The sequence below is a fragment of the Ciona robusta genome, chromosome 4 (assembly GCF_009617815.1).
Source record: "Ciona robusta chromosome 4, ASM961781v2".
Classification (NCBI taxonomy): domain Eukaryota; kingdom Metazoa; phylum Chordata; class Ascidiacea; order Phlebobranchia; family Cionidae; genus Ciona; species Ciona robusta.
In genome coordinates, this window is record NC_143238.1 from 710,811 (window position 1) to 724,290 (window position 13,480).

A 13,480-nucleotide genomic window follows, 5' to 3' on the forward strand; every position below is an offset into this window, starting at 1 on the left:
TGCTAGACAACTAAATATTCATTCCTGCAGATGCAGTTAATAAAGGCGATAAGTCTTTTGGTAAATTGACCATTCCATGTTCTTTTAGTACACCCGACATGTACAGTTGAACATATAAATAAGAATCTGGTTTATTTTTCCAATGATGTGTAATCCATACATAGCGTGGTGACTTCCATTATTTGAAACAACATCACAGTGCATCATATATTGTTAAATTACAAGCTTTTAATCTAATTAATTTACCAGGGCTTCATATCAAAAACTAAGCAACAGATATAGATATGCAGAAAATATGTCACAAGTTTGATTTATGTACAAGTCAATATGTACAAGTCAATCTTATTGTGTGTTACAGAAGATATCAAACGTGCAAAAGTTATAAAAAGTGAAATCTCACGAGCAGGAAATAATCTATGACGGGCTTAAGGATTTTTCTTTAGATCTGAAAAGGAATATAATGCTTGGTTAATTTCAATAGAGTTATAGAACTTGTATGGATACAAAGTTGTATGCTCCACTATTGTGAACATGGGTGTCTTGTGGCAAGAGTTACTTGCTCCAACCAAGTGGTCACTAATGGGTTGGCCAAATTCAACCATTATTACAAAGTTGGATGCTTGGCAACTCATTGGTGTACACTAGGTGTATGAAAATAAAAATACGTGGTATTTATTTCTTTTAAACTGAGTTGACTGCTGTAATATGCACATCATGCATGCTTAGATTTTTTGCCATTTCAAACTATAAAGCAATGACAAGTGACACGTGGTTTGAGGCAGCCATTGGCATGTTAATAGAATACACACATCTTCAATGGCATTGCGTGTTTAACCTGATATCCTCCATATAGAAGGTGGGTACACCAACAACTATCATACAATGTACCACTTTCTTGTTTGTTGTACCACTCATTAAAATTCATTAAAACTCTTTTTTTCTTTTCAGCATTATTTAAGAACATTTTGTTAAATTATGTTCTCCTTTAAACACAAATATTCTAAGCGAGTGTGTGCTTACATCGACCAATGTGTGATGCTAACATGTGTACAAGCCATTCATGCAAGATGAAATGTTCCTTGCTTGGCTGAGATCCTGTTGGCGAAGTCTGCATGCACAAATCAAAAGCAACGTGAAAATAACACGGGTTAGTATCAACGCAATAAGTTAAACTTCATGCACGACTCCTTCTTTTGTATAGAAACATAAATAAATCACCAAGAAAACTAAAAAAACATTCTTTACCAATTGCACAAAACCAGAATAAGTCCAGATTTTTAACATACAAAAACAAAACCTCTTTCATTAAAATAATTCTTATTAAAAATATTAACAAACTTCAAAAATAATTTACAAATGCTACTTTCTTGATAAAATTCCACACAGCAACTTAAGTATAAACACATCATGCATGGAAAATAATTAAGATAACTCCACCTGCAATGACAACGTCGTAGAAATCTTTGGATTTTTCGAGCTGCTTGATGTTGTCGTCTCTTTGTTAAATGACCTCTGCAAAACAACTGTGGTGTAAATAATGAATATTGGGCGCCATATTTCATGCAAGTAATTTATTCAGTTTGTATAGCCATTTCGACAACCTATTGCTCAATAGTGACTACAGGGTTTATTAATTGCTGTAAAGTTAAGTATCTTGCCCAAGAATATACATGCCTAAAGCCTCAAGCTATAAACCCCTCAAGTTACTTTGCGATGACATTTCACAAAGCTAAATCAACATTATCTTTACCTCAAAGCATCTTCAATAAGACGAACTGACGGCGGACGTGAGGTACGTTGCCCTCTGTATGTTCGTGCATGTTTGTAACTTCGGTAAAACGACTGAATAAGTATAGCAGCATGACGACTTTTCTGGAAACGTTTTTGTTCCTGGTATGATCGGAATTTACTCTGGATCAAGACAGCAGCTTCGTTCATCTTCTTGCACATTGCAAACTAAACAAATGGAATACTTTTAAATTTCAAGCACTAGTAAGTATATTAAAGGGTGCTCAAGGATATAGGTTTGATACTAAACAAAACATCGATCTGAAAACAGAATACCTGCTTTAAATCCTTTGTATGCTTGCAAAACATAAATATAGAAGTTAATATTTAAAAATTAGATTTTCACTTTTATAGGTAATATACCAAAAGTATTTTTTACTTACCATACGGTATTTACGATAACACCTTTGTATAAGAAGTGACGCACGTAGTTCTTGACCATTTAACGATAAACGCTGAAAAACACAAACAATAAATATTTTACACCATTAGAAATTCATAAAAGTGACAAACTTCTGTGTGGTACGCAGACAAGACGGCTTTTGCTGCAAAGTAAAGTTGACGTTGTTCTTGTTCACTCAGGCGAAGAGAATCCAATTCCAGCTCATTGGGATTTTGATAAGCTCTTATTGAAGTTGAACGTGGTGGTAATTGAAGGAAGTCACACCAGTTGATGGTGGAATTATCACGCTGTGTTGTTGTAATGGGGGGTTTCATTTAATGTAGTGTGATGGACTCAGTTAAAGTTTAAAGGCAAAAATATCACAAATAAATAAACATATAACAACTATGAGATATAAGGTCTTGATTATCATTACACAACTTTATACTAAACTAAAAGATGTGCGTGAAAAATTTAATGCTCAGTTTGAAGGCTGGCAAAATAAGGAAGATAAAAGTTGGGGTTAATGGTTTGTTATGTTCGAATATTTGAATTAAAAGTTATGGTGAGGAAAGTATCTAAAACAGAAAACACCTAAAAATATTTCCAAATTTAATAGTAAAAAATAAACACTTATTTTGAAATCTAAAATTCACCTGATAGTCATATGGTATTGAAGTTTTTCCACCACATCGAGAAGTAACAAAATGTGGGAGTGATCTTAAAGTGAGACCTGAAACATTAACAACTAATTATAACAATGGTCAGGAGTTAACTCCATGACCCAAGTCACCTTGTATACCATGCTGTATAACCTCACACATATGCAAGAAGATATAAATGATAATTACCTTCAGCAGATTCCTTCATAACTTCAGGCGATGATTCAAGTATTTGTTCAGCAAGCGTTGCAATGTTGGTGGTGCCTGTTTCAATATTTTAACACAAATTTACATAATGTAGTCTCACAACAAGAAATTTATTGGAAGTAACAGTAACCTATAAGGTTATAATAACAGTAGTTGTAGGAGCATAATCAGACCATAAAGAAGATATATTATATAAATGCATAATATATAAAGATTGCATAAACTTTCCTTTGTTTTGAAAGGTGCTCTGCTTTTCAAACAGCAACAACATGTTTTTTTACATCTTTTCAGTTACAGTGTAATCAAAAGCATCTTTGAATTTTAAATAAGTTGAAGGTTAAATATGATTTTAAAAAATGACCTGAATCAGCGAATAAGTTTCCATTTCTTGCCAACTCTGAAGTGAAACCTGTTGATTGGTTGTTTAACATTTGATCTCCCATCGTGTTCTGCAATTAACCATTTCATTTTATTCACTTGCACCGATCAGTCACGAAAACAAGATTATATTTAAAATGTTAAGGTCAAGATATTGCATACATAAAATAAAACGGTGTAAATTTAGGTCATATATATATTATTATACCAAAAAACCAACAAAACAACTTAACAAAATATTTGAAATTGCCATTTTTCATGAATTCACTAACTCAAGTGAAAGGTATATACATTATAAATAGCATTTATGTAGATTTAATACCTGAGTTGTAAATTTGAATGAATGTTGGTTTGATGGGGACGGTGGTCTACTTGTGGTTGGTTGGATATCTGTATCGTCCGTCTCCATGGAATCTTCACCAGAATCCAATGTATCACCTGATGATGATATTGTTGTATCACCTGTGGGGTCATGAAAGGTCATGTTGAAATAAATAAATCACAATTTTTTGTTGAATCTATTTATTTTATTTGTTTTGCATCATATGAGTGTAATACTCCTTGTGATGATAAAAATTACAAAACCAGGGTTTATACCATACTTAGAGACAAAACATTTCTTCTTAACATTTCTGGTCCCTTGGACCTTGTTTTATTTTATGAATAAATGCATAATATTTTATTCATAACTTAGCAGCACTCTTATAAAAGAAACAAAGTCACAAGCAGTGTTTCCAGTTACACCATGATAATCAACCACAAAACCTAATAACAGAAATGGAAAAGTGTTATTATTGCAGAAAAAACTTGATTAGTACATGGGTAACTTAAAATAAGTGAATATTTGTTGTAAAATAAGAAAACAAAATTAATGTTTTTTTCTTTTAAAACATAAGGAACTGCTACAACAAATGAAAAAAAAGTTCCACCAGCATACTACCAAAACAAGTAATTCTTTCAAGTATTTTTAATCCATATAATTATTACAAACAGAATAACATGATGTTTATACCGATAGAGCTTGTATCAACTTCATCATCTTCGGGATAGAAATTATCATTTTGTTGAACACACATTGAAAGAACTTCCAATCTTAAAAGTTAAAAAACTTTGGGTAATAATATTTTCATAAATGTATTTATCCATACCATGTTTGTCTCTCAGCTCTTCATTTTTAAGTAACGTTATTACATTATGTTGTGTAAAAACTAAAAAAAGGTAAAAAAAAATGAAAAAGATAAATTTATATTGCGTTATACTTATGCAGAAGCTTTTAATGGTGTGATCACAGGCAAGAACTGTGAAAATTTTAACCTTTTAAATAATTCATGATGTCCATGTAGTTGAGCTATAGCTGAGGCACAGCGACCTAAGTAATCAAGTGTATGAATCTCATATTTTCTCCAGGTGTATAGAATTTCCGCACAACCTTGATGGCCGCTCGCACACGCCCACATCTGCAATTACGTGCTATTGTTGGTAAACTACATTATTAAATGAACATATAACAGTTTGCAAGTCTGAAAAAATCTTCTGAAAATATCTTTATTGTGATCTTAAACGACTGACATTTTGGTCTTTGTGAATGTATCAGTATGTGTCCTAAGTCACTTTACGATGCACCCTAATATATTCTAAAGCTTTAAACCTTTAGAATCACAATTAAATTATTAGAAGATTTCTTTTACACTTATAATATGTTGGCAAACACGTGTATCTTTTTTCTTTTTTCCCCATCAAAGTAAATACAAGTGCTTCAAAAATAACCAAATAATAAGTTTTGAACTCACCAGTGCAGAACAACCATATTTATCAACATTCTGTGGATTGCATTCCATTTCAAGGAAAGCATTGAAGTTGCCACACATCTCCCTAAAAGTAACTTGAGCTTAATGGTTAAGTACATACACAACAAAATTTTTACCAAGTATTTTACCACTTTTTTAACAGGACAAGAACACTAATCTGTAATTAAAGAAACGAAAATTTGTATTTAAGTTATAACACCATCTAAATTGCAAAATAACAGTTTTCACTTCCAAAGTGCCAGCATATTGATATAGCAATAGCATTTTGTAGCAACATTTATAATAGTTACCTAAGTGAACGGAGAGTATGTATAAGTTGTTGATAGCCAAGAGCTGCAGCGCAGTGAAGTATTGTAAGTCCACTACCATCAACCTGAGTAATAGAAATTATATTTTAATATATGAGTAACTGTTTTGATAAAAGAAATATTTGTAATATTTTAATTTTGTAATATAAGACCTGTAAGTTTCATTATTTAAAGTTAAAATACCAAAATATTTCTCAAAATTTTGAACCATTTGCTCAGCTAATGTATCAAAGTTTTAATCACAGCAGGTACAGTTTTTTATTAAAAATAATTTGAACTGAATAGATCTTAGTTTTAATTGATTGACGTGAAACCTGAACTGTTTAACCACTCGGTATCCATCACAAATTCAAAACTAAAATTTTCTGCAGTTTTGCCAGTTTTTACAAACTGTCTGTTTTTCGAGTGAATTTAAATGCTTCAGGATTTAAAATCAATTTCATTTATCTTACTGAATTTTTTTACTGTATCTCTATGCCAGATAAAATACTAAGTAACTTTCAAACCTCTTTGCATACCTCATTATCAAAGTTTACGAAGTTGCTTTTATCAAACATTGCAAACCGATGATAAAGTCGCTGACACAAAGTTATAAGTCTTGATTCTTCATTGTTAATATCTCGTGGTGGTTGATCAGCATTCACATCTGTTACAAATACATGTTCGTTATACCCAAAATTAAATAGTAGTAAGATAAAAATGATTTTTTTTTGAGTAACAACACTATTTTAAACATGCTCGGCCCGCTTACAATGACAATGTATGTGGCTTTGTGGGTAATTGTTTGGTTACCCATGACAGAAAATTAGAATCCCCCATTAGTTACCACTCGGTTAGACAAATTATGGTTAAGTGACTTGCCAAAGGACCCATACACATACAATGGTAGCTGCATTGAGATTTGAACCCATTATTCTGTACTGTGCCATGAGGGTTTTGGGTTTTGTATTTAGGGCAACCAAATGTCTCATTTTATAAAGGCAAATAAAACGTAGCGTTGTACTATGTTGTCTTCCCTAAACATGAACAACAAATTATTAAAACAAACCTAGGTTTAAAACTTTAAGACCATGCTGTACTCCACCATGTAATGTGTTTGGTTTATTAATTAAACTTCCATTTTCACCGATTGAGTTCAACCTTTGCTCCATTCTCTCCAGTCGATTAATGATTGACAGTTTGAATTCATTTTCTTTAAAGTAATAATAAAACAAATCACAATTTCTGCCTTAAGTTTCCACCAAGCTTTGCTAAAGTAAAAGATAAATGAACCTTGAACAGAAGCTGCTCCCCTAATGTAAAGAAGTAGAGACAGCTGATTTGTTCAACTACCCCACTTAAAAATAAAACAACAAACATAATATTTTTATTGAAACTCAACTAAAGAAGTTTTTATAAACTATTTATTTTTTCAAGTAATTATGATCCAAGCCACATGGCTATACACAAGTATGTTTTAAAATACAGTTAAGGATTAACTGTTTTGTTACATAACATTTTTATTACAAGAATTTAATTACTAAACTTTTACAGAAAGGAAATGAGTTTACCCACAAGCTTATCTTCCCATAGTTGAGCTGTGAATATTAATAATTAATGTGATGACCACTCACCATCAAGTTTGAGCCATTGTGTGGCAAGTTCCGAATATGCAGGTGGAACCTGTTTGTAATGAAATGGGACTGGCTTTGAAACGATTCTGTCATTACATACAACGGTGAGATCGACGTGTCCAACATCATGTGCTGAATAATAGAGATGAGTTATTATTATTTACCGGCATGTTGGTACTGATAGTTTACCTGGACAGTAACATCGTAGCACACCATTTTGTATGTTCGTAGCAGGAACTGAAATACTTCCGAACATACATGTGTAATTGTTACAAAAATTCCAACTACCGGTGATCAAAACTTTAACACCGCCCTTGGAGGAAATAGATAAGTAAAAGTTGCTAAATGCTCTATATAAAGGTTATCAGTACCTCCGAGTATGACCAGTCTGGTGAATATTCAGTGATGAGGCTTAAGCTTTGCATCTCACTTGAATGCGAGGTGCCAGGTAAGGCACTTTCATCACCATAACTACGAACTGAACTGTTCTCATCTAATACTGCAGGAAATAATGAAATAGTGACTTGTGGTATTATAATGCATGGGCAGCATACCTGGGTCCCATAACTGTTGGGGAAATAAATCGCTCACCGCACTTTCATTGGACGAGTTTGTCTGCATTAAAAAGTGTTTACCACACATTAAGAAATATAAAGAAAAGGTTAGGAATAGTAATAAATAAAAATTCATTAATAAATGATTAGGTCTACTAAAAATACTTGAAGCAATAAAAGAAAAGATAAAACAGAACTAACAGAATATTAGAAAAAAATGAAAAGTCAAAATAATTAAAAAAGAGTAAGTTATTAAATGTACTTGATCTGAAACTGTTTCCATTGAAGTTGAAGTGACAGAGGTTGACGTGTTGAACAAACTATCAACATCAAACACGTCAAAACCAACATCAGAGAATGCATCGGACTCTGAACTTTCAACAAATGGGGAACGTTTGGGTTGAAGAAGATTGCTGTGGCAGTTTGGAACCATCACATCTTTGATGCCTGGGTTGGGGGAATGGAAGTGATTAGGCAAGAATCACACAGTAATAAATAAAACATTTTAATAAAACTGACGTCTTAATTAACCCTGTATCTCAGAGCAACTCAAATAGCTATAATACAGATGTCCTGTTAGACACATCACACATGTATAATATGGTTTGATTGTAATGCAGAAACCAACAAGGCAAAGATTAACAACCATTGTTTGATAAAAAGATTGGATAGTGGGTTAGTGGGACATATGTGACCAGTAGTGTAAATCATATCTTTGGAAAGTTATATTACAATTACTTTTTTTTGTTGGAAATATGATATAATTCATGCATTTTGCATATAATTACTAATAAGATCCAACCTTGTATGTAACCATTACACTTCAATTCTTCGGATAAAGGAAGATGACTTTTATCATCTTTCAAACCTCCAGGAGTAGAAGAGAGGTTGGGTATCATGATCTTCTTGGAGGTTGGCCTGGAATTCTCATTTATTCCATGAGATGAAGATGTGGGGAGGAGAGTGTAATGATCGTCAGATGGAGGTTTCAACCCAGTGTTAGCATTCAAACTTTTATCACTTTTATCACTAATTTTTCCATCTAATTTAATAGAAGTACTTGGTGAAATTTCAGCTGTTTGGCGAGTAATGTTTCTCTCAATATATTGCTCTGTCTGAGGTGTTGAATTTATCATATGATATCCAGTGTCAGCTTTTGAAGCAATTTTCGACAGTGGGCATGGTATAGTTTGTGAAGACATTGTATTAATAGTAGAAACAGCTTGCACAACAGCACATTTCCTTCCAGATGCATCATTTACAAAAATAACCGAATTCCCGTTGTATAATATAGTATTGGATACTGCTGTTTGGTTGTGTTTAGTGTTTTCAGTGTTAATGATGGTATTGTGGCCATTGTCGACAATACATGATACAGAAGGTGGGGAAGTGGTACACGGTGCACGCATCAACTCAATGCATGGAATGTTACATCCATTTGACAAGATAATGTTTGGTTTGATGGTCACAGGAGTGTATCTGGTTAAAATACTCAAGTGACTATTAAGCAATAAGACAACTACTGTTTCACAAAAAAATGTAAACAGGACAGAATTATTATTTAAGCATGTTCTATATATTTTAATGCTTTAATGCACATATATTTTTTAATATTTTAATGCACATATATTTAAAAGCTGTTGATTACCTTGGGCAAAAGTATGATGATTTAAAGTGTTAAAACTAATCTTATGCGATACTAACTAAACCTCAGATTGTCTGTATATATTTAATATTTAACATAAAAATGTATTCTAATATTTTGATTGATTTACCGATTAGGAATCTGTATTGACCGTTGCTCGGCGTAATGTTTTTCTATCAGACTTTCAATGATAATATCCATAGCTTCAGACACCTGGATAAAATATATTTCCAAAAAACAGCTAAATCCCTTGGTATTTTCATATAAAACATGATTGTATTATGTTAAACACAAAATAAAGAAATAATGAAACGTGTTTACAAAACAACACCTTGCTAATCAAGGTAAGCGGTTTATAAAAATCCTTGGAGATTCAAAGCTACCTCTTTAGTGGTTAAAGAAGCTAATATAAGCTGTGCATTTTTTAAGCAAATCAGGGTTAAAACAAAAACTTCTTTTTACCATCACTAAAAGAATGCTTCAAATTAAAAAACAAAACTTACCAACTGAGGTCCATTAACACTTGGCCATGGAATCCTTGTAACTGGAACAAATAATAGTAAATATAGAGTTAACAAAAACTATTATCAAAATAACTTCTCTTTAAAATGAATTAATATCATCTGTTTATTCTGGCGAGCATATTTATAGCTACAAACACAGTGCCTGAGTGCAAAAGTTCCATTCTAAATGTTGGCACATTAATTACCCCAACTCACTTAGAGTTACCAACTTTTCTTTAATTATTTTATAGTAGTTAATTTAACTTTAAGTTACCACTAGATCTGATGTTTTTAAATTTGATGGAGTTTGTAAGTAACTTACACATTGGACGTAGCTGATCCAGCAACTCTTGTTTTGAAAGTTGCCTCCATTGCTGGCATTGATGGTTAAGTGAAAAGTCTCGAATAATTTGTTTTCCATCATCATTGTAAGGATAGTTAAGGTAGTGAACTAAAACTATGTCAGGATTCTGTAAAGTTATAAAAAATCTGTATGAAAGTAGGATTTTTTATTTATACAGTTTACTATACCTGTATAAACCAGTAGCAACGTCTGTGGAAAGTAGGCAACACATCAGAGTGAACATACAGAGCTGTGATGCAAGGTATGCCAGCAACCTTTGTAACACATGGATATTAAGTATCTGACTATTACTGTATCTATTTGTTAAGTCAAAAGCTATCTTTAATACTATGTAGTGTAACTGGTGTCTTTAATTAGTGCATGTCCGCTATGTCCATATATTCAGTTCAATATAAAATTCAGCATATTGATCATTATTCCACAATAAGTTCTTAGTTGTCAAACAATGGAGATATGAGGGCCCTGGTTAAAGAGTTTGAATATCTTCTTTAAACTATTAGTTTAAATTCATTGTAATAATTGTCAGTTTTACAGGGCAGAAAACATATGCTTTGCATAATGAGAACCTCAGTAAACCTAACCAATGGAAATGGAATATATTAAGGTCGTTACCATCACCAATCACTGTGGTACTCTGATAAAAAGCACAGTGACTGCCATCTGGAGTAGACTACCGCTAAGATAAACAGGTACTTACTTTAAGTTTAACGTGATCTTCTCGGCACCATTTACTTTTTCGTTTGGTTTTCCAAATGTAAAGATCTTGTCTGTATTTCACTTTTTTTCTATTAAACATGAGCAGGCAGCCACTCTCTGGTCTGTAATATATATGAAAAGAAACTTTGACTCAAATTCAAAACAACCCTTTACTTTAAAATGAAGGCTATTATATATACAAAACTGCATTCATTTATAGGCCTATATAACATACCTAAATACTCTGGATGTTGTAAGCCAGTGTGGATGTTGTTTAAAGTTGATAAGTATTGCAGCAATTTCTTCATTTGACATCCATGTATATTTATGCTTTGGTAGGTTAAGTGCTGGGGGTGGAAGTTTATGTTGCAGTTCTTCAGGTATTACAACATCAGCTTTCATTTTACTTAGTTCTATATAAATAAAATTTGCAAATGATCAATAAACAATTGGTTAATATTTTATAATGAGTAATGCTGATTACAGAAAACATTGGCGAAAAAAGGTAGATTCTCCAAGCACCCTCCTTTACAAAATTAAGGAAACAATTATAAACTGCAATTTATTATTAAAAATAATGGGTATTGCAAGTTCTAACTACAGTAAAATATTGGCAAATTCACTACACACACGCACATCTTAAGCTTTAAAATATGAATGTTGCATATTTACTTTTTAAAAACGGTAACGTTAAAGCACGATTTGTTGTAGGATGAAACAAATTATACTCTAGGAAAAATACCTATACGCTCGGTAAAATCCCAAAGCACCAAGTGTAAAAAGGGCAGCACCAGACAACAACATTTCACGATGCATTTTTACTAATGCTGGATGAAGTTTGTTTTCTGCAAAAAAGGCCCCACCCTTATTTCTATGAGGAAAGGGTTTATCTGGGATTTCTTTCTCAAGAAAATCACACAAAGGTTTCCAACCATCCTTAACCTTATATACAAGTAATTTATCTTTTGGAGCAGTCCCTAACACATATTTATTGTGTTGTCTGTATGTAATACGATGTAACATATCGTTAAAGGGAATATCATGGAAAGGTGATTTCATAAAAATTCCAAACACAGCCATCACCCACGTCTGACTAAACTTAAAAAATTTTCTTCCCGTCGGTGATAAAGTTTGCATGAAATGGAGCACAGTATTATTACTAATTTCATCTGATTGCTTTTTCAAACTGTTTAACCAGGAATCTTCATCTCTGATACTGAGAATAATTTTAGCATCTGGAAAAGCTCGATGAATTTCCTCCCAGTAAAAGTACACTGGTGAATCAATAGTGACATCTACATTATCATACATTCGACGGAAATCATCTGTCGTGCCGCCCTTCGTTAAAATACGTTGCCAATCATCTCCTAAGTAGGAGAAGTTTTCCAAATAATCGTAAACAACGTAGCCCAACTCTGTCAATGCTGCAGTCAAGGACTTTGTTCCAGTTTTTGCAAATCCAGCAACTATAATTTTCATTTTCTTAAATTGCCGAAATTTAAACTTTTACAGCAAACCACACAACAAACTGCACACAGTGCACAGTAAAAAATTCTGCAGTGTGTATTTATTATATTTTAAGACCAACGTACTTCTATTGAGCAGTAGGACGATGCGACCATTTTTGATAAACTCGAAGCTTTAATAATAGGAAATAGGAGATCGAAGTTGTAATATTTACAGACTTCTGTATTTAAATAGTCGTACTTTAAACATGGATAACTTATGACGAGTACTGATCGTGTAATTTCCCATATCATTTTCACAAAGAATTTAAATGACCAGTTTTAACCTATTTGGTTTTCCCTCTATCCTCATCAAGACTACCATGAAAGCCATTTAAAGGAATAAGTGAATGGTATTTATTTCGTCTCTTCGGCCAGGTTAACTAAGAACGGAAGAGTGTACAAAAGCGAAAATAAGGAAAGTAACGGTAAAACGTAAACAAGATTTAATTAATCAAGAGATCACAGATCTAATGAATAACCACGTTTTAAACTAATTAGCATAAGATAGTAGAGTCAGGGAAGATGGGACACCTTTAACAGATAATATCTAAATAGCCTGATCGTGTTTTGAACAATAAACAACGGTCTGTGGAACCCGTGAAGACACGGTTTTTTAATTCATTAAATGTTCTTTGTTTAAGACCAAATGAAAAGAGAAAACAAAATGAAAAGGTGTCCCATCTACCCCCCCCCCCTGCTATATTAATTAATCCTTTTACTATAATGGTCGACGGGGCTCGATCAAAAACCAATCTAAAGTAACCAACAAAACGGGTTCTAGTCGCTATTGGTGGCAGAATGAATTTATACATGTATTATAACCAATAAAACTTATAACGTATGAGGATTGAGTGATTGGTAAAGAATATGTGTAAATACGCTTTGTACAACTCCTGTACCATGTTTTTATTGTAAACTTACGCTAGTTAACGTTGTCGTCGCTTAAAAACGTTTGTTTTCATGAATTTTGACAAACCGTAATCACGCAGTAATTAAGTGACATCACGGAAAAGTGTGACGTCCCGAAAAAGTATGAAAGTGTGATGTCACGGAAAAGTGTAACG

General features: G+C 32.7%; 2 protein-coding genes across 5 annotated transcripts; both read right to left on the reverse strand.

Moving 5' to 3' along the window:
- Positions 1 to 115: 115 nt before the first annotated feature.
- On the reverse strand, positions 116 to 11,384 carry LOC149736298 (calmodulin-binding transcription activator 2-like). Of its 4 annotated transcripts, XM_089877507.1 has the most exons (29): positions 11,144 to 11,328; positions 10,910 to 11,030; positions 10,380 to 10,466; positions 10,171 to 10,318; positions 9,849 to 9,889; positions 9,476 to 9,558; positions 8,503 to 9,179; positions 7,963 to 8,147; positions 7,701 to 7,761; positions 7,518 to 7,645; positions 7,336 to 7,459; positions 7,147 to 7,278; positions 6,582 to 6,725; positions 6,052 to 6,179; positions 5,516 to 5,598; positions 5,208 to 5,289; positions 4,732 to 4,874; positions 4,430 to 4,509; positions 3,740 to 3,879; positions 3,401 to 3,488; positions 3,022 to 3,096; positions 2,827 to 2,903; positions 2,302 to 2,478; positions 2,172 to 2,243; positions 2,065 to 2,085; positions 1,751 to 1,956; positions 1,438 to 1,512; positions 1,021 to 1,108; positions 209 to 445 (listed from the first exon to the last, which is right to left on the reverse strand). In XM_089877507.1, exons 1-28 carry the CDS (start codon positions 11,308 to 11,310, stop codon positions 1,039 to 1,041), a joined length of 3,615 nt encoding a protein of 1,204 aa, XP_089733633.1. In that variant the 5' UTR covers positions 11,311 to 11,328; the 3' UTR covers positions 209 to 445; positions 1,021 to 1,038. The 4 variants fall into 4 exon arrangements, with proteins under 4 accessions (XP_089733634.1, XP_089733636.1, XP_089733633.1 ...); XM_089877508.1 differs by lacking the exon at positions 2,065 to 2,085 and having other exon boundaries at positions 116 to 445; positions 11,144 to 11,380; XM_089877509.1 differs by lacking the exon at positions 1,021 to 1,108.
- LOC149736299 (uncharacterized) lies at positions 11,320 to 12,524 on the reverse strand. The gene has a single exon (XM_089877515.1). It carries the CDS (start codon positions 12,385 to 12,387, stop codon positions 11,638 to 11,640), a length of 750 nt encoding a protein of 249 aa, XP_089733641.1. The 5' UTR covers positions 12,388 to 12,524; the 3' UTR covers positions 11,320 to 11,637.
- Between the last annotated feature and the right edge of the window lie 956 nt (positions 12,525 to 13,480).

Coding starts and splice junctions, on each gene's coding strand:
- LOC149736298 (XM_089877507.1), bottom strand. CDS start 11,310: ATGAAAGCTGATGTTGTAATACCTGAAGAACTGCAACATAAACTTCCA. Junction 9,890..10,170: donor GGATCAGCTACGTCCAATGT/GTAAGTTACTTA, acceptor TATTTGTTCCAG/TTACAAGGATTCCATGGCCA. Junction 9,180..9,475: donor TCAATACAGATTCCTAATCG/GTAAATCAATCA, acceptor TATTTTAACCAG/ATACACTCCTGTGACCATCA.
- LOC149736299 (XM_089877515.1), bottom strand. CDS start 12,387: ATGAAAATTATAGTTGCTGGATTTGCAAAAACTGGAACAAAGTCCTTG.